Source organism: Halichoerus grypus, chromosome 6, assembly GCF_964656455.1.
Source record: "Halichoerus grypus chromosome 6, mHalGry1.hap1.1, whole genome shotgun sequence".
NCBI lineage: Eukaryota > Metazoa > Chordata > Mammalia > Carnivora > Phocidae > Halichoerus > Halichoerus grypus.
In genome coordinates this window covers 22,886,853-22,911,962 of record NC_135717.1, presented here as the reverse complement: position 1 = coordinate 22,911,962, position 25,110 = coordinate 22,886,853, and the positions used below count along the sequence as shown (strand labels likewise).

The window sequence follows — 25,110 nt, the reverse complement described above, 5'->3', positions numbered from 1 at the left end:
TGAACCATGAGAGACAATGGACTCTGAAAAACAAACTAAAGGTTCTAAAGGGGAGGGGGTGGGAGGATGGGTTGGCCTGGTGATGGTTATTAAGGAGGGCGCATTCTGCATGGAGCACTGGGTGTTATACGCAAATAATGAATCATGGAACACTACATCAAAAACTAATGATGTAATGTATGGTGATTAACATAACATAATAATTAAAAAAATAAATAAAAAGAAAGTGAAGAGCAAAAAAAAAAAAAAAAGAAAGTCGAATTGACAGGGTTTGGACTCCGTTTGGATGTGGCTTATAAGGAAAACAGATGATCTTAAGATATGGTCCAGGTTTCTATCATGAGCCAGTGAATAGGTGAAAGTTCCACTTACCAATATAGTAACACAGGGATGAGTGTGTTTGAAAGAGGATATGTTGAGTGTAAGATACCTGTGACATATCCAAATGGGAGAACAGCCAACAGGCAGTTGGAATCTATGAATTGATATAGAGATATAAATTTGGGATTCATCAAAGTAAAGTGAAATTTAAACTGGATAGATAAGATAATCTATTGAGAGTATGTATAATAATGAGAAGAGAGATAGGGGCTGAATCCTGAGGACTCTCAACATTTCTAAGACAGAGAGAGAGAGAATAACTGATGAAAAAAATGGGGAGGATTAGTGAGATAGGAGGAAAATCTGGATAAAGTGTTATTGCACAATCCATGTGAAGAGAAAATGTCAAAAAGGAAATGAAACAGAAATGTCAGGCAAGATAGACCTGAATAGTGTACACTGGACATCATTGAAACCTGAAGCAGTGTGTTGACACACAGACAGGTGAGGATGGGGAAATAATGAATGTGGACAAACATAGAAGAAAGGCAGCTGTCAAACAAAAGAGGAAAAAGAGTGACACCCAGAGTTTTAGGAAATAACAAAGACAGAATCATAATTTCTAATAAGTAGTAACTAGGTCATGTTTATATAAATGAGGGGAAAGCAGTAAGAAGTTTAAAATACATAGCAACAGGAGCTCTCTGAGAAAAGAGGGTATTCAGTCAAATGAACCATAAATCAAAACAATATAAAAAGGTATACAAGTGAGTCTAATTCCCTCTCCTACCCACCTTTCCTTCATCCCTTCCCACAGGAAAAAAAAAAAACAACACTTTTATCACACTACATATACTTTATGCATCCTCAATAAAATATAATGATCTATCTTCCATTTTACTACACAAAATGGAACATTATTACACACAATCTTCTGGATCTTGCTGAAGTGCTTTCCATATATGTTTATACAAATTATACAAATCTATATATGTTTATACAAGCAATTTTTGCAAATGCCTATTTCCATAAACCAACCACAACAGAGTATACGATCAACTCTTGGATTTTTGCCAGTCTGGTAGATTTTTTCATCTTTGGTATAGTTTTAATTTTTCTCTTATTATAAGTGAGGTTGCATAATTTAAGATTTTTATTTATTTTATTTATTTGACAGAGAGAGAGATAGCGAGAGAGGGAACACAAGCAGGGGGAGTTGGAGAAGGAGAAGCAGGCTTCCAGCTGAACAGGAAGCCTGATGCAGGGCTCGATCCCAGGGCCCTGGGATCCTGACCTGAGCCGAAGACAGACACTTAACGACTGAGCCACCCAGGTGCCCCTGCATAACATTTTAAAGAAAAATTTTATATAATAAAGGTGTACAACATGATGGCATATATATATATAATGGTTACTTTAGACAAGCTAATCAACACGTCTTCTCCTCACCTAACCTTTTTTTTTTTTATGTAATGAGAGTACCTGAAAGCTACTCTCCTAGCAAATGAATGGATAAAGAAGATGTGGTATATATAAATATATACAATGAAATATTACGCAGCCATCCAAAAAAATCAAATCTTGCCATTTGCAACAATGTGGATGGAACTAGAGGGTATTATGCTAAGCGAAATTAGTCAATCAAAGAACGACAATTATCAAATGATCTCACTGATATGTGGAATTTAAGGAACAAAACAGAGGACCATAGGGGAAGAGAGGGAGACAAACCATAAGAGACTCTTTTTTTTTAATTTTTTTTTTAAGATTTTATCTATTTATTTAACAGAGACTCTTAATCATAGGAAACACACTGAGGGTTGATGGAGGGGAGGGGGATGAAGGGATGGGGTAACTGGGTGATGGACATTAAGGAGGGCATGTGATGTAATGAGCACTGGGTATTATATAAGACTGATGAATCATGGACCTGTACCTCTGAAACTAATACATTATATTTTAATTAATTGAATTTAAATTTTAAAAATATTTTAAAAAATAAAAAATTAATCAACTTTGCATCCCAGCAATAAATTTCATTTGCTCAAAATATATAATCTTTTTGATGTGTTGTTCAATTTGGTTTGCTAGTATTTTATTGAGGATTTTGCATCTATGTTCATCAGAGATATTGGCCTATAGTTTTTTTTTGGTTTTTTTTTTTCTTTTAGTGTCTTTTTGTGGTTTTGGTCTCAGGGTGAGGCTGGCCTCAGAAAATGAGTTTGGAAGTATTCCTTCCTCTTGAATTTTTTAGAGAAATTTAAGAATGATTAGTACTAACTCTTTGAATGTTTGGTAGAATTCAGCCATGAAGCCATCTGGTCCTGGGCTTTTCTTCATTGGGAAGATTTTGATTACTATTTTAATCTCCTTACTTATTAGGTCTCTTTGGGCTTTCTATTTCTTCTTAATTCAGTCTTGGCAAGTGTATTTTTCTAGGAATTGATCCATTTTTCTAGGTTATACAATATGTTCAATATATTTGGTCCTGATAGTCCCTTATAATCATTGTTGTATCTGAAATACCCTTTGTAATATCTCTGCTTTCATTTCTGATTTTATTTATGTCTTTTCTCTTTTTTCTTAGTCTTACTGATTTTGTTTATTGTTTCAAAACTAACTTTTAGTTTCATTGATTTTTTTCTATTCTTTTTCATTTCTCCAGATCTTTATTATTTTTACTTCTGCTAACCTTAGGTTTCACTTCTTCTAGTTCCTTCGAGTATAAAGTTAGGGTGTTTATTTGAGATCTCTTTTCTTTTTAAATATATGTGTTCATTACTTAAATGTTTTTCTTAGTACTGCTTTGCTGTATCCTATAAGTTTTGATGAGTTGTTTTTAATTTTCCTTAGTCTCAAGATATATTTTAAATTCCCGGGGCGCGTGGGTGGGTCAGTCGTTAAGCGTCTGCCTTGGGCTCAGGTCATGATCCCAGCATCCTGGGATGCAGGCCTGCATCGGGCTCCCTGCTCCACCGGAAGCCTGCTTCTCCCTCTCCTGCTCCCCCTGCTTGTGTTCCCGCTCTCGCTATTTCTCTCTGTATCAAATAAATAAAATCTTTTTAAAAAAAAGATATATTTTAAATTCCCTTTTCATTTTATCTTTCATCCAGTGATTATTCAAGAGTGTGTTTTTTAGTTTCCACATATTTGTGAATTTTCCTGTTTTGTTGTTGTTACAGACTTCTAGTTTCATTCCACTATGGTCAGAAAAGATACATGGTATGATTTCAATCTTCTCAAATTTATTAAGACTTTTTTGGTGACCTAATATGTGGATCTTTCCTGGAGAATGTTCTATGTGCACATGACAAGAATGTATGTTCTTCTGCTGTTGGGTGGAAAGTTCTGTATGTGTCTGTTAGGTCCATTTGGTCCATAGTGTTGTTCAAGTCTACTGTTTTTTGTTGATTTACTATCTAGAAGTTCTATCCAGTATTAAAGGTGGGGTATTGAAATCTCTTACTATTATTCTATTGCTGTCAATTCCTCCTTTGGAACTGTTAATATTTTCTTTATATACTTAGGTATTCTGACGTTGGGTGCATATATATTTACAAATGTTACATATTCCTGTTGATTTGACCCTTTTACCATTATGTAATGACCTTCCATGTCTCTAGAGATAATTTTTGCTTTATTTTTTTAAAGATTTTATATTTTTTCCTGAAACTATTCTTTTTTTATTATATTCAGTTAGCCAACATATAGTACATCATTAGTTTTTGATGTAGTGTTCAACAATTCATTAGTTGCGTATAACACCCAGTGCTTTAGCTTTAAAGTTTACTTTGTCTGATTAGTATTACCATTCCTGCTATATTTTGGTTACAATTTGCATGGAATATCTTTTTCCATCCCTTCACATCCAGCCTATGTGTGTCTTTGAATCTAATATGAGTTTATTGTGGATAACAACAGTTGGATTCTGGTTATTTATGCATTCAGCTACTCTGTGTCTTTTTATTGGGGACTTAGTCCATTTACATTTAAAATGATTATTGATAGAGGATTTACTATTGCCACTTTGTAAATTATCTGTCAGTTTTGTAGTTATTTTGTCCCTCTTTTTCTGTTTTGCTGTTTTCCCTTGTGTTTTGTTGTTGTTGTTTTGTATTGATAGGTTTTGACTCCTTTCTCTTTATGTGTATAACTTCTATTGCTATTTTCTTTGTGTTTACCAAGGGGTTTACATAAAATATCTTATGTCTATTTTAAGCTTATAATACCTTGTGATAAATTGCACAAGAACTCTTAAATTTCAGGGCGCCTGGGTGGTTCAGTCAGTTGAGCGTCTAATTCTTGGTTTCAGCATGGGTCATGATCTCATGGATTATGAGATGGAGTCCTGTGTGTGGCTCCCCAGTCAACGGGGAGTATGCTTGGAAATTCTCTCCCTCTGACCCTCCCCCCCCCCCCCCGTTCTCTCTCTATCTCTCTCTCACATACATACACATGAATAAATAAATCTTTTTAAAAAAGAACTGTTAACTCTCTTTTTCTTATTTAAATTCAATTTAATTAACATATAGTGTACTATTAGTTCGAGACATAAAATTTAGTGATTCATCACTTGCTCATTCCATCAAGTGTCCTGCTTAATGCCTATCACCCAGTTACCCCATCCCCCCACCCACCCCCCCTCCAGCAACCATTTGTTTCCTATAGTTAAGAGTCTCTTATGAGGGCACATTCTGCATGGAGCACTGGGTGTTATGCACAAACAATGAATCATGGAATACTACATCAAAAACTAATGATGTAATGTATGGTGATTAACATAACAATAAAAATTTTTTTAAAAAAGAGTCTCTTATGTTTTGTCTCCCTCTCTGCTTTCATCTTATTTTATTTTTCCTTCCCTTCCCCTATGTTCATCCATTTTGTTTCTCAAAGTCCATATATGAGTGAAATCATATCGTATTTGTCTTTCTCTGACTGACTTATTTCACTTAGCATAATACCCTCTAGTTCTGTCCATGTCATTGCAAATGGCAAGAGTTTGTTCTTTTTGATGGCTGAGTAATATTTCATTGTATGTATGTGTGTATCTTCTTTATTCATTCATCTGTCAATGGACATCTGGGCTCTTTCCATAGATAGTTATTGTGGACACTGCTGCTATAAACATTGAAGTACATGTGCCCCTTCAAATCACTATGTTTGTATCCTTTGGATAAATACCTAGTAGTGCAATTGCTGGGTCATAGGGTAGCTCTTTTTTAAACTTTTTTGAGGAAGCTCCATTCTGTTTTCCAGACTGGCTGCACCAGCCCCATTCCCACCAACCATGTGAGACAGTTCCCCTTTTCCCACATCTTCGCCAACATCTGTTGTTTCCTAACTTGTTAATTTTAGCCATTCTGACTGGTGTGAGGTGGTATTTCATTGTGGTTTTGATTTGTATTTCCCTGTTGTGATGTGGAGCCTTTTTTCATCTGTCTGTTGGCCATTTGTATGTTTTCTTTGGAAAAATGTCTATTCATGACTTCTGCTCATTTCTTGACTGGATTTTTTGGGTTTTGGGGTATTAAGTTTGAGAAGTTCTTTATAGATTTTGGGTACTAGCCCTTTGTCTGATAAGACATTTGAAAATATCTTCTCCCATTCTGTAGGTTGCCTTTTAGTTTTGTTGACTGTTTCTTTTGCTGTGCAAAAGCTTTATATCTTGATGAGGTGCAAATAGTTCATTTTTGCTTTTGTTTCCCTTGCCTTTGAAGACATGTCTAGCAAGAACTTGCTGTGGCTGAAGTCAAAGAGGTTGCTGCCTGTGTTCTTCCTCTAGGATTTTGATGGATTCCTGTCTCACATTGAGGTCTTTCATTCATTTTGAGTTTATTTTAGTGTATGGTATAAGAAAGTGGTCCAGTTTCATTCTTCTACATGTGGCTGTCCAATTTGCCCAGCACCATTTATTGAAGAGGCTGTCTTTTTTCCACTGGATATTTTTTCCTGCTTTGTCAAAGCTTAGTTAACCAGAGAGCTGAGGGTCCATTTCTGGGTTCTCTATTCTGTTCCATTGATCTATGTGTCTGTTTTTATGCCATTACCATACTGTCTCGATGATTACAGCTTTGTAATACAGCTTGAAGTCCAAAATTGTAATGCCTCCAGCTTTGGTTTTCTTTTTCAACATTCCTTTGGCTATTCCGGGTCTTTTCTGCCTCCATATGAATTTTAGGGTTGTTTGTTCCAGCTCTGTGAAAAATGTTGATGGTATTTTGATAGGAATTGCATTGAATGTATAGATTGCTTTGGGTAGCATAGACATTTTCACAATATTTGTTCTTCCAATCTATGAGCATGGAATGTCTTTCCTTTTCTTTGTGTCTTCCTCAATTTCTTTCATAAGTGTTCTATAGTTTTCAGAGTACAGATCCTTTACTTCTTTGGTTAGGTTTATTCCTAGGTATCTTATGGGTTTTGGTGCTATTGTAAATGGGATCAATTCCTTAATTTCTCTTTCTTCAGTTACGTTGTTAGTGTATAGACATGCACCTGATTTCTGTGCATTGATTTTGTATCCTGCCACACTGCTGAATTCCTGTATGAGATCTAGCAATTTTTGAGTGGAGTCTTTTTGGGTTTTCCACTTGGAGTATCATGCCTTCATTGAAGAGTGAGAGTTTGCCTTCTTCTTTGCCAATTTGGATGCCTTTTATTGCTTTTTGTTCTCTGGTTGATGAGGGTAGGACTTCTAGTACTATGTTGAACAAAAGTGGTGAGAGTGGACATCCCTGTCGTGTTCCTGACCTTAGGGGAAAAGTTCTCAGTGGCAGGAGCAAACTTCAGCACAGCTTGCTGGCCAGTATTCCTAGAGGGTAAGACACTGACATCAGCCAGGTTTTCAGTGGCAGCATTGGCATGAGCTGTCAGCAGGAACTTCTCAGGTTCTCTTAAGATTTATGATATAGATGCTATCACTTTTCCTTTTGTAGATGTTCTGCTCCATTTGGAAGTCAAAGTTGGTGCCACATCCTCCTTCTTCATTTGCAGGACATCAAGGGCTCCAGACATTATGAAAGTTTTCCTTTAAGTTATGACAGTATCTCCTCTCTGGCTTGCATGGAAAAGCTGGCCATTATTTCTTTGAATAAACTTTCTGCCCCTTCTCTGCCTCTCTGTTTTCTGGGACTCCCATAGTGCAAATATCGGTACACTTGGTGGTATCTCATAAATCCCTTAAATTATCATCCCTCTTTTTCATTCTTTCTTCTTCTCTGGATGATTCCCACTGGCTTGTCTTTGAGTTCACTGATCCTTTCTTGTATGTCATTTGGTCTGATGTTGATCCCTGTTGTTGAATTTTCAGTTCAGTTATCAGATTCTTCACCTCTGTGATTTATGTTTCATATTTTTAATATTTTATCTCTTTGTTGAAATTCTCACTTTGTTCATGTACTGCTCTCCTGACCTCAGTGAGCATCTTTATGACCATTATTTTGAATTCTCTGTCAGGTAAATCATTTATCTCCATCCCATTAGGGTCAGTTTCTGGAGATTTATCTTGTTCCTTTTTTGTTCTTTTATTTCTTGTTCTTCATTTTCCTTGGCTCTTTGAATTGTTTTCTACCCATTATATAAAACAGCTATCTCTCCTAGTCTTAACAGACTGGGCTTGTGGAAGCTAATAAGAGATAACCCTTGCCAATCAGCCCAGCTAGAGATATGGGTGCCTCTCCAACCTTTGTCCTTGTCCAAACTGCCATCTTTGTTCTTAGTGGTCCCTGGGAGATTAGGTTATGCCAAGTTTCATCAGTGCTCTGAAGGCAGGGGAAAGGTGCACACCCTATTCAGGCTCTTGGAGTACTACAAAGTGCCTGCCCCATCAGCTCCTAGATGCAAGATAATTAGAATCCTAATCTTCAGGCAGCAACTGGGAAAGTTGGAATGTTAGGTACACAGTCTAGCCCCTTTTAGGGAGAAACAAATAACTGGGTGCTTTTGCCTGCTCTCTCTGTCCCTAGCCAGGGGGAATAGCTGCTGGGAGTGCTTGTGTGCCTATTTAAAGCCACCTCTTTGTTCTCTGTGGTCCTAGGGGACTAGCAAATGCTGAAGACCATTAGCTCGAGAGTTAGCTGATTTAGAAGCCAGTTCCATAGGTGGCAGCTGTAAAAGTTGGGGTGCTAGATATGTGGACAAATTCCTTTCACAGAGAAGCTAGAAACTTGATTTTATCATTAGAGGAAGCCATAGAGAGAAGGCACAGGAAATGCCTGCATGCTCATTCAGGCTCCTGAAAGACTACTAATTACCTGTCCTCTAAGCTCCCAAATGCAGACTAAGTGGAAGCACAACTCTCAGGCAGCAGTTGGGAAATTTTCAGTCTAACCCATTACAGGGAGACTATGGGAACAAGATGTTTTTCCCCTTTCCCTCTGCACTGAGCCTGAGTGTATAGCCACAGCAAATGATTACATGCTTATTTAAAATCACCTCCTTGGGGTGCCTGGGTGGCTCAGTCATTAAGCGTCTGCCTTCAGCTCAGGTCATGATCCCGGGGTCCTGGGATCGAGTCCCGCATCGGGCTCCCTGCTCAGCAGGGAGTCTGCTTCTCCCTCTGACCCTCCCCCTTCTCATGTGCTCTCTCTCATTCTCTCTCTCTCAAATAAAAAAATAAAATCTTAAAAAAAACATAAAAATAAATAAAAAAATAAAAATAAAAAATAAATAAAATCACCTCCTTGACTCTTAATTATAGAGAACAATCTGATGGTTACCAAAGGGGAGTTGGGGGTGGGGAAGTGGCTCAAACAGGTGATGGAGATTAAGGTGTACCCTTGTCCTGATGAGCACCAGGTGATGTATGGAACTGTTGAATTACTACACTGTACACCTGAAACTAATATAACACTGTATGTTAACTAACTGGAATTAAAATAAAAACTAAAATAAAATAAATTTTAAAAATAAAATAAAATAAAAAACATCTTTGCTTTCTGTGGTCCTGGAGACAAATAAATGTCAAGCCATGCCAGCTCTCAGAGCTGGGTAATTTGTGATCCAGTCCCTTAGGTGGCAGGCATAGAAGTTGAGGAATTAGATATGTGGCCCTGGGTGCCTACCTAGCTCAGGTGGTGGAGCATGTGACTCTTCTCTCTAGGTTGTGAGTTTAAGTCCCACATTGGGTGTACAGATTACCAAAAAGTAAACTTAAAACAAACAAAAATGTTTACTTCTTATAGGGTGACTTCCAACTTAGCAACCACACTTACTAAGGTCACAATGACTTCCCCTCTGTCTTAGTTGGCTAACTTCTCTCCATTCTTCAGGTTTTAGTTAAAAATAAATAAATAAATAAAAAGATGTGTGACCCGAAGCTTTCACTCCTCAGGGAGAGGCTAGAAGTTGGGATTCCCTCCTAACTGTAAGGCACTATGCTAGGAGTAGGATATATGGAACAAGTGTTTCTCAGCTTTTCCTACCCATTTTGATGTGGGTATTTTCTGTCACCCAACATGTAGGAGTGTCTTAATTTTTTCTGTATTTCTCTCAGAAGTATTTGAACCATACGCATCTGTTTATTTGGTGCATCCATGGAGAGGGAAAGTGAGGAGCTTCCTATTCCACCATCTTGCTGACATCATCCCAGCTTTTTATATGTTTAAAAGTCTTTTGCATTTCCTTTCCTATGAATAGTCTATTTACATCCTTTATACATCTTTAAATTATTGACATTTTTCTTTATTTTTGAGTTCTTCATATATTATCATTTTCTGCAATATGAGTTTCAAATATATTTTGTGTTTGCTTCTTGACTTGGCTCATACTGTTTTTGTCCTGCAAAAATGTTTAGTTAAGTAAATATATCACTCTTTCTCTCTTATAGCCACTTGATTCCTAGTCATTGTTAGAGTAAAACTCATTAGCCAAAGATCACTAGAAACACACCTGTAAGGGCGCCTGGGTGGCTCAGTCAGTTAAGCATCTGCCTTCGGCTCAGGTCATGATCCCAGGGTCTGGGGTAGAGCCCTGAGTCGGGCTCCCTGCTCAGTGGGGGATCTGTTTCTCCCTTTCTCTCTCCCTCAGCCTCTCCCCCTGCTCATGCTCACTCTCTTGCTCTCTCAAATAAATACAATCTTTAAATTAAAAAAAAGAAACTTACCTGTAGTCAAAAATATTAAGTTTATTTACCTAACTGCAGCAAAGGGAAATGCACAACAGAGGAACTAGAGGGGTCTCAGTAAGAGGAGAGGGGATTATTACAAGATTTGGGTTTGTGCTGGGAATTAGAAAGAATCAGAGATTGGAAGCTGTCAAGAAGTATGGGAAATTAGTGATTATTGGTATTTCCAGCCAGAGGCAGAAAGATTAAAGCAAGGTTAGAGATGTCATTAGAAAAATAAAAGCAGCAATCACATATGTTAGCCAGAGGAGAGAGTTGCTTAGTTATTTTTGTGATTGGAGAATATCCTTGTTTCTGTCTCATTTCAGACAAAGTTATGGAGTGGTCATATTTCAATCTTGTTCCACCACAGTTAAGGAGGTGCCGTGTTTAATTATTGTTCCTAGTCTATAAGAATTGTTTATGTCTTGCCTAGGATACCATATGTGTCCAAGATAGATTTCCTGTTAGATGAATCATGTTAAGAAAGTAGTCATTTATTTTCATTTTTGAGTGCTTTTGAGTATTAAATTATGTCAAATACATTTTCACCATCTACGAAGAAAGTTATACTATTTTTTCCTTGTATCTGTTAATAGGATAAACTTATATAAATTTTCTGATATTAATCCATCATTGCACCCTGAAATAAATTCCAGTTGTTCCTAAGAGATTGTATCAGGAGACTGCTGAATTTCTATAGTTATTTTTTTAGGAGTTTACATCAATATTCAGAAGTGAGATCAGACTTTTATATCCAGCAAAACTATCCTTTAAAAGTAAAGGTAGTTTTGGGGGACCTGGGTGGCTCAGTCATTTGGGTGTCCAACTCTTGATTTCAGCTCAGGTCATGATCTTAGGGTCGTGAGATTGAGCCCCATATTGGGCTCTGCACTGAGTATGAAGCCTGCTTAGGATCCTCTCTCTCTCCCTCTCCTAAAATAAAAAGAAAAAATAAATTCACACGCAAAATAAATAAATAAATAAATAAATGCACATATATAAGTGATGATTTTCAGAATAAGAGAATTCAATGTTACAGTAAAAGGGCAAAGATTGACAGTTGGATAAAAATAAAGAAAGAAAATTTAAACTATATCCTCCTTACAATGGGCATATTTTAAAACATAAGGAAAGTTTGAAAGTAAATGAAGAGAAAAAGATATGCTGTGCTCATACTAATCAAAAGAACAGGGATAGCTATATTAATATTAGGTAAAACTTTATAGCAGAAATCATTACTAGCATTAGAAAAGTGTAACTACATAATTTTTATCAAAAAGCCAGTTAAAAATGTTAGGTGTCTAAGAATATAGTCTCAAAATATATAAAGCATAAAAAGGAGAAGGAATTCAAGAAGAAATAGACATTCATGGTCACAGTAGATAATTTTAACATATTTCTCTCTCATTGTGATAGAAAAAGGACATTAAAAATCATTAATGCTGTATAATGTTTGAATAAAACAATTAGTAGACTAAATCTAAAGAAATATATAAAGCATTGTATACCCAACAACTAAAGAATGATGATATTTTTTCATATACACAGGAATATTTATTTAGTAGAACTGCTCGTATGTTGATTAAGGCAAGTCTCAATAAATTTCAAAGATATAAAAAGATATATAAATAGTTATTTATAAAAGATACCATTAGAACAATACAAACCTTTGTAAATACTGGAATGAAAAAAAGGGAATAAATCCCAGTCATATAAATAAATATAAATAGATCTAAACCACCCATTGTAAAAAAAGATTTTAAAATTGCAATTCCAAATAAAAGTCAAATTCATGCTAACCTCAAGACACTCCTTATGCAATGATTCAGAAATATTGAAAATAAAATGGGAAGAGTATGAAATTAGGAGTCTCAGCCTTAATATAAAACAAGGTGGAATTCAAACCTAAGAGCATCAAAAGTTACCAAAAAAAAAGGCATTAATACTAAAATGTAACATTTATAATCGAGATAGAAAAGTTATGAATATTTCTGTACCAAATGACAGGCAACCTCTGTAAGGCAGAAATTACAGGAGATATGAGAAAAAAAAACCATATAATACATGAGATGTTTAATTCTCTTCTTTTAGTCCAAGATAGATTATGTCAGTAGAGAATAAACATGGACAAAGAATACATAAGTGATAAAGTCAATTTGGTAAACATGATCAATATCTGTCTAATTCTATATCCTTCAAAAATAATTCATTTATGAATATGACCATTTTTGCATACATTTAAAAATACATATATGTTCTCTGATTGTAACTGAATAAAACAAGAAAAAACAAAATCAGAATATGAAAACACCCTCCCTCCCTTTTGAAATTTCTTAAAGATTATTTTTTTCTTTGTAATTAATCTCTACACCTGACATGGGTCTTAAACTCACTACCCTGAGATCAAGAGTCACACACTTCACCAACTGAGCCAGCCAGGCGCCCCCTACCCCTTTTGAAATTTAAAAAATAATTTTAGGTGATTCTTGCTTTCAATCAAGAATCACAAAAATTTCTAGAAAATAATGAAAATATTATTTATCAGAAACTATGAGACGCAATAAACAACTACTGGGAGAATAATGTGTATATACATTATACACTCATTTCAGTAAGAAAGAAAAAAAAGGGGTGCCTGGATGTCTCAGTCAGTTAAGCATCTGCCTTTGGCTCAGGTCATGATCTCAGCATCCTAAGATTGAGCCCAGAGTCGGGCTTCCGGCCCGGCAGGGAGCCTGCTTCTCCCTCTCTGTCCGCCCGCTTGTGCTCTCTCTCTTTATCATATAAATAAATGAAATCTTAAAAAAAAAGAAAAAGAGGGGCACCTGGGTGGCTCAGTCGTTAAGCGTCTGCCTTCGGCTCAGGTCATGATCATAGTGTCCTGGGATCGAGCCCCACATCAGGCTCCCTGCTCGGCGGGAAGCCTGCTTCTCCCTCTCCCACTCCCCCTGCTTGTGTTCCCTCTCTCGCTGTGTCTCTCTCTGTCAAATAAATAAAATCTTTAAAAAAAAAAAAAAAAGAAAGAAAAAGAAACAACTGGAACACATGACTCGTTAAAAAAATGAATGGAAGGAAAATATATAAAAATGTACACAAGTACATAAATTAATAACTAAAAATATAAAGCCAGCTAACCAACAATTAAATCAAGACAACTAGAACTTCATAAAAATAAAGAAATGGGTAAACCTGCCCCCACAAAAGGAGATATAAATACTTTCAAAAAAATGATAAGTTAATGCTGCTATAAACATTGGAGTGCATGTATCCCTCTGAAATAGTATTCTTCTATTCTTTTGGTAAATACCTAGTAGTGCAATTACTGGATCATATTTTTAACTTTTTGAGCAACTTCTGTACTGTTTTCCAGAGTTGCTGCACCTGTTTGTATTCCCACCAGCAGTGCAAGGGTCCCCCTTTCTCCACATCCTCGCCAACACCTGTTGTTTCCTGTGTTGTTGATTTTAGCCATTCAGACAGGTGTGAGGTGGTATCTCATTGTAGTTTTGATTTGTATTTCTCTGAGGATCAGTGATGTCATAGCAACATTATCTACAATTGCCAAATTATGGAAACAGCCCAACTGTCCATCAAATGGTGAATGGATAAAGATGTGTGTGTGTGTGTGTGTGTGTGTGAGCGTGCACAATGGAATATTACTCAGCCATAAAAAATGAAATCTTGCCATTTGCAACAACATGGATGGAGCTAGAGAATATTATGCTAAGCAAAACAAATCAGTCAGAGAAAGACAAATACCATATGATTTCACTCATATGTGGAATTTAAGAAACAAAACAAATGAACAAAGGGGAAAAAAATAGGCAAACCAAGAGACAGACTCTTACCTATAGAGAACAAATTGATGGTTACCAGAGGAGAGGTGGGTGGGAGAATGGGTGATGGGGATTAAGGAGTGTATTGTTGTGATGAGCACTGGGTATTATACAGAAGTGTTGAATCATTATATTGTATACCTGAAACTAATATTACACTGTATGTTAACTCACTGGAATTTATTTTTTTTAAAGATTTTATTTATTTGACAAAGAGAGACACAGTGAGAAACACAAGCAGGGGGAGTGGGAGAGGGAGAAGCAGGCTTCCCGCTGAGCAGGGCGTCCTATGCGTGGTTGGATCCCAGGACCCTAAGGACCATGACCTGAACCAAAGGCAGACGCTTAATGACTGAGCCACCCAGGCGCCCCGCTAACTGGAATTTAAATAAAAACTTTTAAAAAAATAAATAAGAAACACAAAGTATAAAAAAAAAAGAAACAAAAAGCACTTGAATTCCATGCAAATAAAATTTAAATTTTTTATAAGATTTTATTTAATTTTTATTTGAGAGAGAGAGAGAGCACGTGGAGGAGCAGAGGAAGAGGGACAAATAGACTCCACAATGAGCATAGAGCCTAATGTGGGGCTTGACCCCATGACCCTGAGATCATGACCCAAACCAAAACCAAGAATCAGACACTCAACCAATTGAGCCACCCAGGTGCCCCAATAAAATTTAAATTTTTAACGGAACTCATAACTTTCTAACTACAAAAAAAAATATTAAAACTGATGTCAGAAGAAATAGAAAATAGAAAACTGAAACTTTCACAATTTTTATAGAAATAAACTTGTCAAAGATTCACTCTTCAATGAAATAAGAAAAGTCCCAGATGGCTTCATAGAGGCTGTTCCATAAGCTTTTAAAAGAGTAGATAACCCTCGGTGGCTCAGTCGGTTAAGCGTCTGCCTTCAGCTCAGGTCATGATCCCAGGGTCCTGGGATCGAGTCCCTCATCGGGCTCCCTGCTCAGGGGAGAGCCTGCTTCTCCCTCTCCCTCTGCCCCTCCCCCTGCTTGTGCTCTCACTCTCTTTCAAATAAATAAATAAAATCTTTTTTAAAAAATAAAGAGCAGATAAGAACAATGGTATTTAAATGTTCAGATCCTAGAAAAATTAAAACTGAACAATATAAAATAAAAATATACTTAAAAATAAAGTTTACATATAAGTGAGATTATACTGTGTCTTTCTCTGTCTGACTTATTTCATGTAGCATAATACCCTTAAGGTCCATCCATGTTGTCACAAATGTCAGAATTTCTATATTTTTTATGGCTGAATAATATTTCATTATATAGATATACCATATTTTCTTTATCAATTCAATCATCATTGGACTCATGTTTTCATGTCTTGGCTATTGTAAACAATGCTGCAATGAACAGCAGATACCTTTTTTAGTTAGTGCAGATATCTTTTTGAGTTAGTGTTTGTGTTTCCTTCAGATAAATACCCAGAAATGGAATTAGTGGATCATATGGTAGTTCTATGTTTAATCTTTTGAGGAACCCCCAAACTGTTTTCCCTACTGGCTGTACCAATATATATTCCCACCAGCAGTGCACAGGTTTCCCTTTTCTCCACATCCTCACCAACATTTTTTTATCTCTTGTCTTTTTTATAATAGCCATTCTAATAGGTGTGAGGTGTTTGTATTTCACTCATTATTAGTGATACTGAGCACCTTTTCATGTACCTGTTGGTCATCTGGATGTCTTCTTAAAAAAATATCTGTTCAGATCCATTTTTTAATCAGATTGTTTGTTTGCTATTGAGTTGTATAAGTTTTTTATGTATTTTGGATATTAAACCCTTATCAGATATATCATTTGCAAATATTTTTTCCTATTCAGTAGGTTACCCTTTCATTTTATTCATGGTTTCCATTGCTGTGCAGGAGCTTTTTAGTTTGATGTTGTCTGACTTGTTTATTTTTGTATTTTTTATGTATATAAAGACACATGTATGATATATATCATATAATTCTTATCTATGAGAGTGTTGGCCTGATAGACGTTCCTTGGCCATTACTGGAAATAAAATCCTATATATTATTTTAATTGATTTAATAGAAGAGTTCTTTCCTAATGATATTTAAATAGGCAACTTCCTCTAACAAAATTCTGTCTTGGGTACATAGGAGTACACACTGGATATGTGTTGAAAATTCCAGTTAGAGATGTTAGTATTACATCTTACTACAGTGGGTTCCACCTAGAAAAGAAATAATCCTTGTTGGGAGCTCTTTGGGTATCAAACCTTCTTAGCAACATGGGCTAGAAAACCAGGTTTTCTATCTCATCCATTTAACTATATGCTCAGTGGAATAATTGACTTGGGTCTATTCTTATGATTACTCTCTTGATTCAGATTAGGTCAAGAATTGGCTACTGTCCTCAAGATGACCCCATGCTCAACCACATGACAGGTCAGGAAATGCTGATGATGTATGCCAGGCTTCAAGGGGTCCCTGAGCCAGACATTTACAAGTATGTGGAAACCTTTTTGTATGCAATGCACCTGGAAACAAATGCTGATGAGTTTGTCCACATATACAGGTCAGACATAATGCTGTTGCAGTTAAACTGCCTACTTGTGTTTCTACTGTGTAGAATGAATGCCTGCAAACTCAACCTGATCTATCTGTCACACAGGGGCAATGACTGTGAAATAGCCTAATGTCCTGTCAGGGTTCAGATGTCAGGAATGAGGCAGATTCCACTTATATGAATTTAACCTTTTGCAGACATAAGCTGTAGACTTTGCATTTCATAAAAAAGTACCTTCATCCTTACCTCTTTATTGTTTTTTCTTTCCCCAAAACAAAATTGTTTTACCAATAATGATGCTGAAATAAATTACCAAGGAAAAAGTCATTTCAATGAAAATGAATTGATATATACATCTGGACTTGGGTTTGCTGCTGCTTTGTGAGTCATATCAAATCAGCATTCTGTATACATGAGCTAATTCCTATGAATTAATGACATGTGTACCCTTATCTTCTTTCTCCTCTACTTTCTCCTTTGACAATAAAGTGAAGGAAACAGACGTAGACTGAATACTGCTATTGCCCTAATGGGAAAGTCCTCAGTTGTCTTCCTGGATGAGCCATCTACTGGCTTAGACCCAGTAGCCAGGCGTCTGCTGTGGGACACAATTACATGGATGTGTAGAAGAGGCAAAGCTATCGTTATAGCTTCCCACAGGTATGACCCTTTGGGAAGCTTGGTTGAAAGTTAAAAAAAGTATAGGAGGGCCTTAGGTGGAGCCAGAAATAAAGACAGTGAATGCTTAAGTATATGAGCTACATAGGAAAGACTGTAGGTAGAGGCTAATTCTTGACTGATGCCAAGAATCCTCAGTTGAATTCAGTAGTCCAGAAATGACAGAAGATAGGAAGTTAAGGAACTTTTCCTATTGTTATTTAGGAACCAACTGCTTTGAATCTTAAGATCTCCTCTTCAAAAATATGGTCTCAGTGGTGATTATCTGCATTACCAAGCTTTCCTACCGCAACTATTACTTTATCATCTTAGCTCTGTTTGGAGATATGGAATTTGCCTGCTGAAAGGCAATCTCTTCAACCATATCTCCTTTGTGCCCTTAGCATGGAAGAATGTGAGGCCCTCTGTACCAGACTGGCCATTATGGTAAAGGGGAGGTTCAAGTGCCTGGGCAGTCCTCAGCACCTCACGAACAAGTTTGGTAATGCATACACTCTGACAGCAAAGATTAAGTTTGGAAACAATGAAGATAAACTAGAAGCGTTCAAAGAATTCATGGCAGCAACTTTCCCAGGTAATGTAGGCAGGGCTTCCTTGTGATGACTGTGTTAAGTTTTTACATTGTTCTGCTTCATAACCTTTTAGTTATGCATTTGCATTTGGAATAATTTCTCTATGATTTCTCCATGATCTCCATGGAGATCTCTCCATTTCTCCAATGATCTCCATGATTTCTTAGTGTATACTTTCTCAAAATAGTAGAGGCTCTCGCCAGTCTATTATGGGAATCAACGAGTACGACAAACCTGTTCATATGTATTCCTCTAGAATTAAATTATTGAGATTAAGCCTTTTTTTTACCCTTGATAATTCTTTTTTTAAGATTTTATTTGAGGGGCGCCTGGGTGGCTCAGTTGTTAAGCATCTGCCTTCGGCTCAGGTCATGATCCCGGGATCCTGGGATCGAGCCCCGCATCGGGCTCCCTGCTCGGCGGGAAGCCTGCTTCTCCCTCTCCCTCTTCCACTCCCCCTGCTTGTGTTCCTGCTCTCACTCTCTCTCTCTCTGTCAAATAAATAAATAAAATCTTTAAAAAAAAAAAAAAAAGATTTTATTTGAGGGGCACCTGGGTGGCTCAGTCGTTAAGCGTCTGCCTTCAGCTCAGGTCATGGTCCCAGGGTCCTGGGATCGAGTCCCACATCAGGCTCCCTGCTCTGCGGGAAGCCTGCTTCTCCCTCTCCCACTCCCCCTGCTTGTGTTCCCTCTCTCGCTGTGTCTCTCTCTGTCAAATAAATAAATTTTAAAAATCTTTTAAAAAAAAGATTTTATTTGATTGTTTGATTTATTTATTTGTTTATTTATTTATTTATTTATTTGCGAGAAAGAGCATGAAAGAGAGAGAGAGAGCACGAGCAGGGGGGAGTGGTAGAGGGAGAAGGAGAAGCAAACGCCCGCCAAGCAGAGATCCTGATGCAGGACTCAATCCCAAGACCCTGGGACTGTGACCTGAGCCAAATGCAAACACTTAACCAACTGAGCCATCCAGGTGCCCTCCCTTGATAATTCTTTAAGGTTTCCTCTTGACCATGTATCTTCTGCCTTTCCTTGGTCCCTGAGACAGGCAATGCTTATGAAATGCAAACTAGAATAATAAACTTCCTTTACTCCTTTCAAGGAGATAATCTGGATGTGTAACACACAATGTGTAACAATCATTCTGCTTTTGTGGCTAAATTCAGTAAGTGCCTCTCTGTGCTCATGGTACAGAGTCATTTACAGCCAGCTCTATTTACTTCCATTCCCACTACTTTATTCGAATCATTAAGCAGAGACATGGTATGACTTTTAAGAATTTTTACTTCCTTAGTCTCCAGCTTGAGTGATCGCTCTATCAATAGTGTGGTGCCCAGATGGTCAGGATACAAGATTAAATACATGGAGGCTATAACAATGATAAAGCAGTAAATGGTATTAGACTGCACCAAGGAAGTCACAGTAAGAATAGAAAGGGAAGGAACCACTATGTGGGAAAGATCATTAATTCGGTATTAACTATATCAATTATACCTAGATATCCAGATAAATATGTCTGTTGGGCAGCTGAATATTCATTTAATCATTCATTCATATGATAAAGATTTATGGAGTGCTTATTGCATGCAGTGCTGAAGTTATGGAATTAACCACACAGTATCATATATGCTGTCTTTCAAATGTTGTATTTCTTTCTTTTCTCCTTTTCTGGATTTATGTACATTATCCAGAAAAGGAGAAAAGAAAGAAAATAGTTGCTCTTTTTATAGCATGGCAGATTATACTCTCAGAAAGTTTCTTCTATTAAATAAAAATACATACAGGAAACATTAAGTAAAATTGCTTTTTAATGATTTCTTAGACTCATAAAGAAAATGAGAACAATTCAAAAAAACAAAACAGAACAGAAAAACTCATCAAGCTGAAACTTGATAGTAAAAATTTAAAAATGCAAAAGTGGATTTGCCTGAAGCAAATTCCAATACCAGTACTGAGATAGGAGGTGAAACTTTGGACTCACAGCAATATTGGGCAGCTTAACCTAAGATTCCCATAATAAGCAAGGACTTTCAAAAATGAACAGATGCTCTGGTTTCCAGCCCAGCATGTAAGAAGGTTGGAAATTGCCACTCTGTCCTAACAACTAAAAAGCTGAACAAACTGAAAAATCAATAAACTCTTCTAGAATCTAAAAGAGAGATGATGAAACAGGGCAAACCACTGCAGCCAAGATCAAAGAGAAAGGCAAATACAGGGACTCCTGGCTTACCAGAGTGGAGACTTACAAGCAGAAACCACAGTGGTAACCAGGCCAGGATATGAAACCCTGAACTGTAACTGAATTGCTAGGTGTGCTGTGTGGATAATTCTGAGAGGTAAAAACTCCAGGGAAGGCAATCATGGGGGATTTCTACAACCAGACTACCACAGTAAATATCAGAGAAAAACCCTGCATATTTCTCACAGGGAGAAGGGAAGAGGAATCATTTTGAAGTATACCAGACAGCTCTTTTCTTTGTAACAAGGCCTGCCCTCAGGAGGAAACTAGTTAAACTAAACACAACTGGATAGAGTATTATCAGAGCCTAACTGACCTTGAAGAAGGGAAATACCCAACTTCAGCCATCTTTTTCCACATAAGGGAGGAGAAAAAAGCTGGGAAACTCTTACAATCCAGAGGCATAGGCCCCGTAAAAGAGTGAGAGTTACATAGGCTATAGAACACTTCCCCTCCAGAACACCACATTAGGGAAGATTACTAATGACCTAACTACAGCATTTCCTTTTTCCCAAGAAGTCTAGCTATCAAGAAAAAATTACAAAGCATACAAAAAGGCAAAAAACACAATTTGAAGAGACAAAACAAGTATTAGAACCAGACACAGCAAGGATGTTGGAATTATCAGACCAGTAACTGAAAACAACTATGATTAATATGCCCAGGGCTATAATGGATACAGTAGACAGCAGGTAAGAACAGATGGGCAATATAAGCAGATAGATGGAAATCCTGAGAAAGAACCAAAAAATTATGCTGGAGATCAAAAACACTATAATAGAAATGAAGAATGCATTTGATGGACTTATTAGTAGACTGGACCTGGCTGAGGAAAGAATCTCTGAGCTGGAGGATGTACCAATAGAATCACGAAAAAACAAAAAGCAAAGGAAACAAAAACAAACAAACAAACAAAAAAACGAAAACAAAAAACAGAACAAAACATGCAGACCGTAGGACAACTACAAAAGGTGTAACATATGTATAATGGGAATACCAGAAGAAAAAAAGAGAAACAGAAGAAATATTTGAAACCATAATGACTGAGAATCTCCCCCAAATTAATGTCAACACCAAACCACAGATCAAGGAAGCTTAGAGAACATCAACAGGATAAGTGCAAAACAAACAAAAAACCACACCCAGGCACATCATTTTTCAACTAGAGAAAATCACAGAAAAAGAAAAAATCCTGAAAGAAACCAGAGGAGAAAGACCCCTTATCTATAGAGAAACAAAGATAACAGTCACATCCAACTTCTCCTCAAAAACCATGCAAGTACAGGTGCCTGGGTGGCTCAGTCAGTTAAGCGTCTACCTTTGGCTCAGGTCATGATCTGAGGGTCCTGGGAGTGAGCAGTCTGCTTCTCCCTCTCCCTTTGCCCCTCCCCAATTCATGCTCACTCTCTCTCTCTCTCTCAAATAAATAAAATCGTTTAAAAAAAAAATGCAAGCAAAGAGTGAAGTGAAATATTTAAAGTGTTGAGAAAAATAAAACTACCAACATAGAATTCTGTACCTAGAGAAATTACCCTTTGTTGTGAAGGAGAAATAAAGACTTTGCCAGATAAGAAAAGAAAAAAATTGAGGGAATTTTTTGCCAGTAGACCAGCCTTGCAAGATATGTTAAAAGAAGTTCTTTAGAGAGAAGGAAAATGATACAGGTCAGAAACTCAGATCTACATTAACAAAGAAAGAGCACCAGAGAAGGAATAAGTAAAGATAAAAATGAAAACTTTAATTTTTCTAATTCTTATTTGATCTAAAAGACAAAAATTTGTTCAAAGTAATAATAGAGTGATGTAATCAAAATGGCCAAATAGGAGTTTTCTGTCTTCTCCACAAAGAACATCAATTTTGACAGTCACCCACATGCAAAAGCCCCTTTGTGGAAGTTAGACAGTCAAGTAGAGAAGTTCCAGCACATCGGTAAGCAGAAAAATCCAAGATTGGTCATACTGATGAGGGTAAGAGAAATAATTTCATTTTACCAGTGTCACCCTGACCACAATGTGGCACATCTCAGTGCCTAGAGAAACCTTCTTTGCCTATAATTTCCCCATGAGGGAAAGTAAGAGTGAATGAGTAAGTATCTGGCTTCCCAAGTTGTGAGGGACACTGGCAAAGAGATCCACTTTTTTCTTGCTCCATCCAGAATACTGAGATGCATTGCATGACTGGGGCAGGGACAAGCTAGGAGAACAGCAGCAGCCAAGACTCTCAGAAGTCATCAAAGGGATGCAGATCCTACAAATCACTTTGAAGACCCCATCAAAAAGCCTGCCAATGAGCTGCTGTTAACACCTTGACTACAGTTCCCCCTAACTGGTCCACAAACACCAATGATAATCCATGCAAGTCACCCACACAAAATCCATATCCTGTGGCTGGCTCCCTATGTGCAACTCCAGGGTGTCAAGAGTGAGCGTTTGCAGATGACTGGTGTGCACACAGAGAAAGCTGGTCCAAATCTATGGGGTTGGAAGAAGGTACACAAATTTGAGCATTCAGCATCATGCTATGGAAAGCAAATAATATACTCTCATCACCTAGCCTAGCATAGCAGGATTGACAGAAGTCAAAGTCTTAATAATTCACTTCCAAGAGGGAACAAGTAGTATGAAGCAAGCATACCCATTGAAAGGGTCTGAGAAAGCCTCAGAATCCCTAACTGGTTGATAAAAGGTATTTTCTTCCTGAAAGCAGTCAGAAAAAACTGGAAGAGGTGACTGCTACTTCAGATGTAAAGACTCAGACTCAAAGTGAAGGGATGAATAAAGATGCTCCATGCAAATAGAACCAAAAGAGATCAGGATTGCTATATTCATATCAATTTTAAGTCAAAAACTGTATCAAATGACAAAGAAGTTCATATAATGACAAAGGAGTCAATTTTATCAAGATGATATAACAATTATAAATATATACACACCCAACATCAGGGTACTTAAATATATTAAGCAAATACTAACAAATCTGCAGGGAGAAATAGGCAACAATATAATAGTAAGAAACTTTAATACCGTACTATGAACAATGGATAGATTATCCAGACATAAAACCAATAAGAAAATAGCAGACTTGAATGACACAATAGACCAAACAAAACTAAAACAACATAACACACATTCTTCTCAAACACACATGGAACATTCTCCAGCCTATATCTTCTATGAGGTCTCAAACAAGCCTTAGCAAATTTAAGAAAAAATAAACCAGTTATCTTTTCTGACAACAATGGTATGAAACAGGAAATCAATAACATGAGAAATAGTGGAAAATTTACAAATATGCAGAAATTAAATAATACACTCCTGAACAACCAGTGGGTCAAAGGAGAAATAAAAAGGGAAACTTAAAAATGTCTGGCACCAAATGAAAATTGAAACAGAGTGTATCAAAACTTACGGGATTCAGCAAAATAGCTCTAAGAGGGAAGTATACAGCTACAAATGCTTACATTAAGAAAAAAAATTAAAACTTCAAATAAACAACCTAACTTTACACTTCAAGGAACTAGAAAAAGAAGAAAAAGGTAAACACAAAATTACCAGAAGGAGGGACATAACAAAGATCAGAGAAGAAACAAATGATGGAATCCAGAAACACAGCAGAAAGATGAATGAAACTAAGATCTGCTTTTTTGAAAAAATAAAAAAAATTGAAAAGCATGTACCTAGACTAAAAAAAAAGAGAAAAGACTCAAAAATCAGAAATGAAAGAGGAGAGGAAACATTACAACTGATACCACAGAAACGTGAAGGATCATGACTACTAGAAACAATTATATGTGAACAAATTGGATAACTAGATGGATACATGGGGCGCCTGGGTGGCTCAGTCATTAAGCATCTGCCTTCAGGTCAGGTCATGATCCTAGGGTCCTGGAATCGAGCCCTGCATCGGGCTCTCTGCTCAGCAGGAGACCTGCTTCTCCCTCTCCCACTCCCCCCGCTTGTGTTCCCTCTCTTGCTGTCTCTCTCTGTGTCAAATAAATAAATAAAATCTTTAAAAAAAAAAAAAAAACCAGTGTTGGGGAAAAGATGGCAGAGGTGTAGGGGACCCTATTCCAACCGGTCCCGGGAATTGAGCTGGATATCTAGCAGACCACTCTGAACACCCACGAAATCAGCCTGAGATGTAAGAAGATAGATCTGGATCTCCACAAACAGAATATCAGAGGTGGTTGGTTTTGAGGTATGAAGTGGGGAACCGTGATTCCATGGGCAGATATCAGAGGATAAATGGCAGTGGGAGGGAGCCTGGCCATGGGGATCCTACACCGCAGGTGAGCGATAGCCTCCCATGCTGGGGACCCGGCACAGACTCGCAGACCGGTAGTGGTGGGGAAAGGACTTTAGGGCAGCCCCCCAGACAGAAACCTGGAGCAGTGGGGCTGCACATGCAAACTGGGGGCGGCTGGTGGTTTTAGAAGCTCAAAGGGCAGAGACGTGCCCTGACCTGGAGGCGAGGACTTGGAGCTACTACAGAACACTCATGAAAGAAATTGAAGAAGACACAAAAAGATGGAAAAACATTTCATGCTCATGGATCGTAAGAATAAACATTGTTAAAATGTCTATGCTACCCAGAGCAATCTATACCTTCAAAGCCATCCTGATCAAAATTCCAATGACAATTTCAAAGTGCTGGAACAAACAATTCTAAAATTGGTATGGAATCAAAAAAGACCCCGAATCACCAAGGAAATGTTGAAAAAGAAAAACAAAGCTGGGGGCATCACGTTGCCCGATTTCAAGCTATATTGCAAAGCAGTGATCACCAAGACAGCATGGTAGTGG

At 37.3% G+C, this 25,110-nt stretch overlaps 1 protein-coding gene across 1 annotated transcript in view; it reads left to right on the top strand.

Annotated features, from left to right (window-relative positions):
• The window catches only part of LOC118549013 (phospholipid-transporting ATPase ABCA3-like), a 191,444-nt gene that overhangs the window by 159,357 nt on the left and 6,977 nt on the right, over positions 1–25,110 (top strand). The window contains exons 26-28 of the mRNA XM_036113189.2: positions 16,642–16,829; positions 17,310–17,480; positions 17,882–18,072. Of these exons, the coding sequence (XP_035969082.2) occupies positions 16,642–16,829; positions 17,310–17,480; positions 17,882–18,072 (550 nt within the window). The remainder of the gene's footprint in view (positions 1–16,641; positions 16,830–17,309; positions 17,481–17,881; positions 18,073–25,110) is intronic.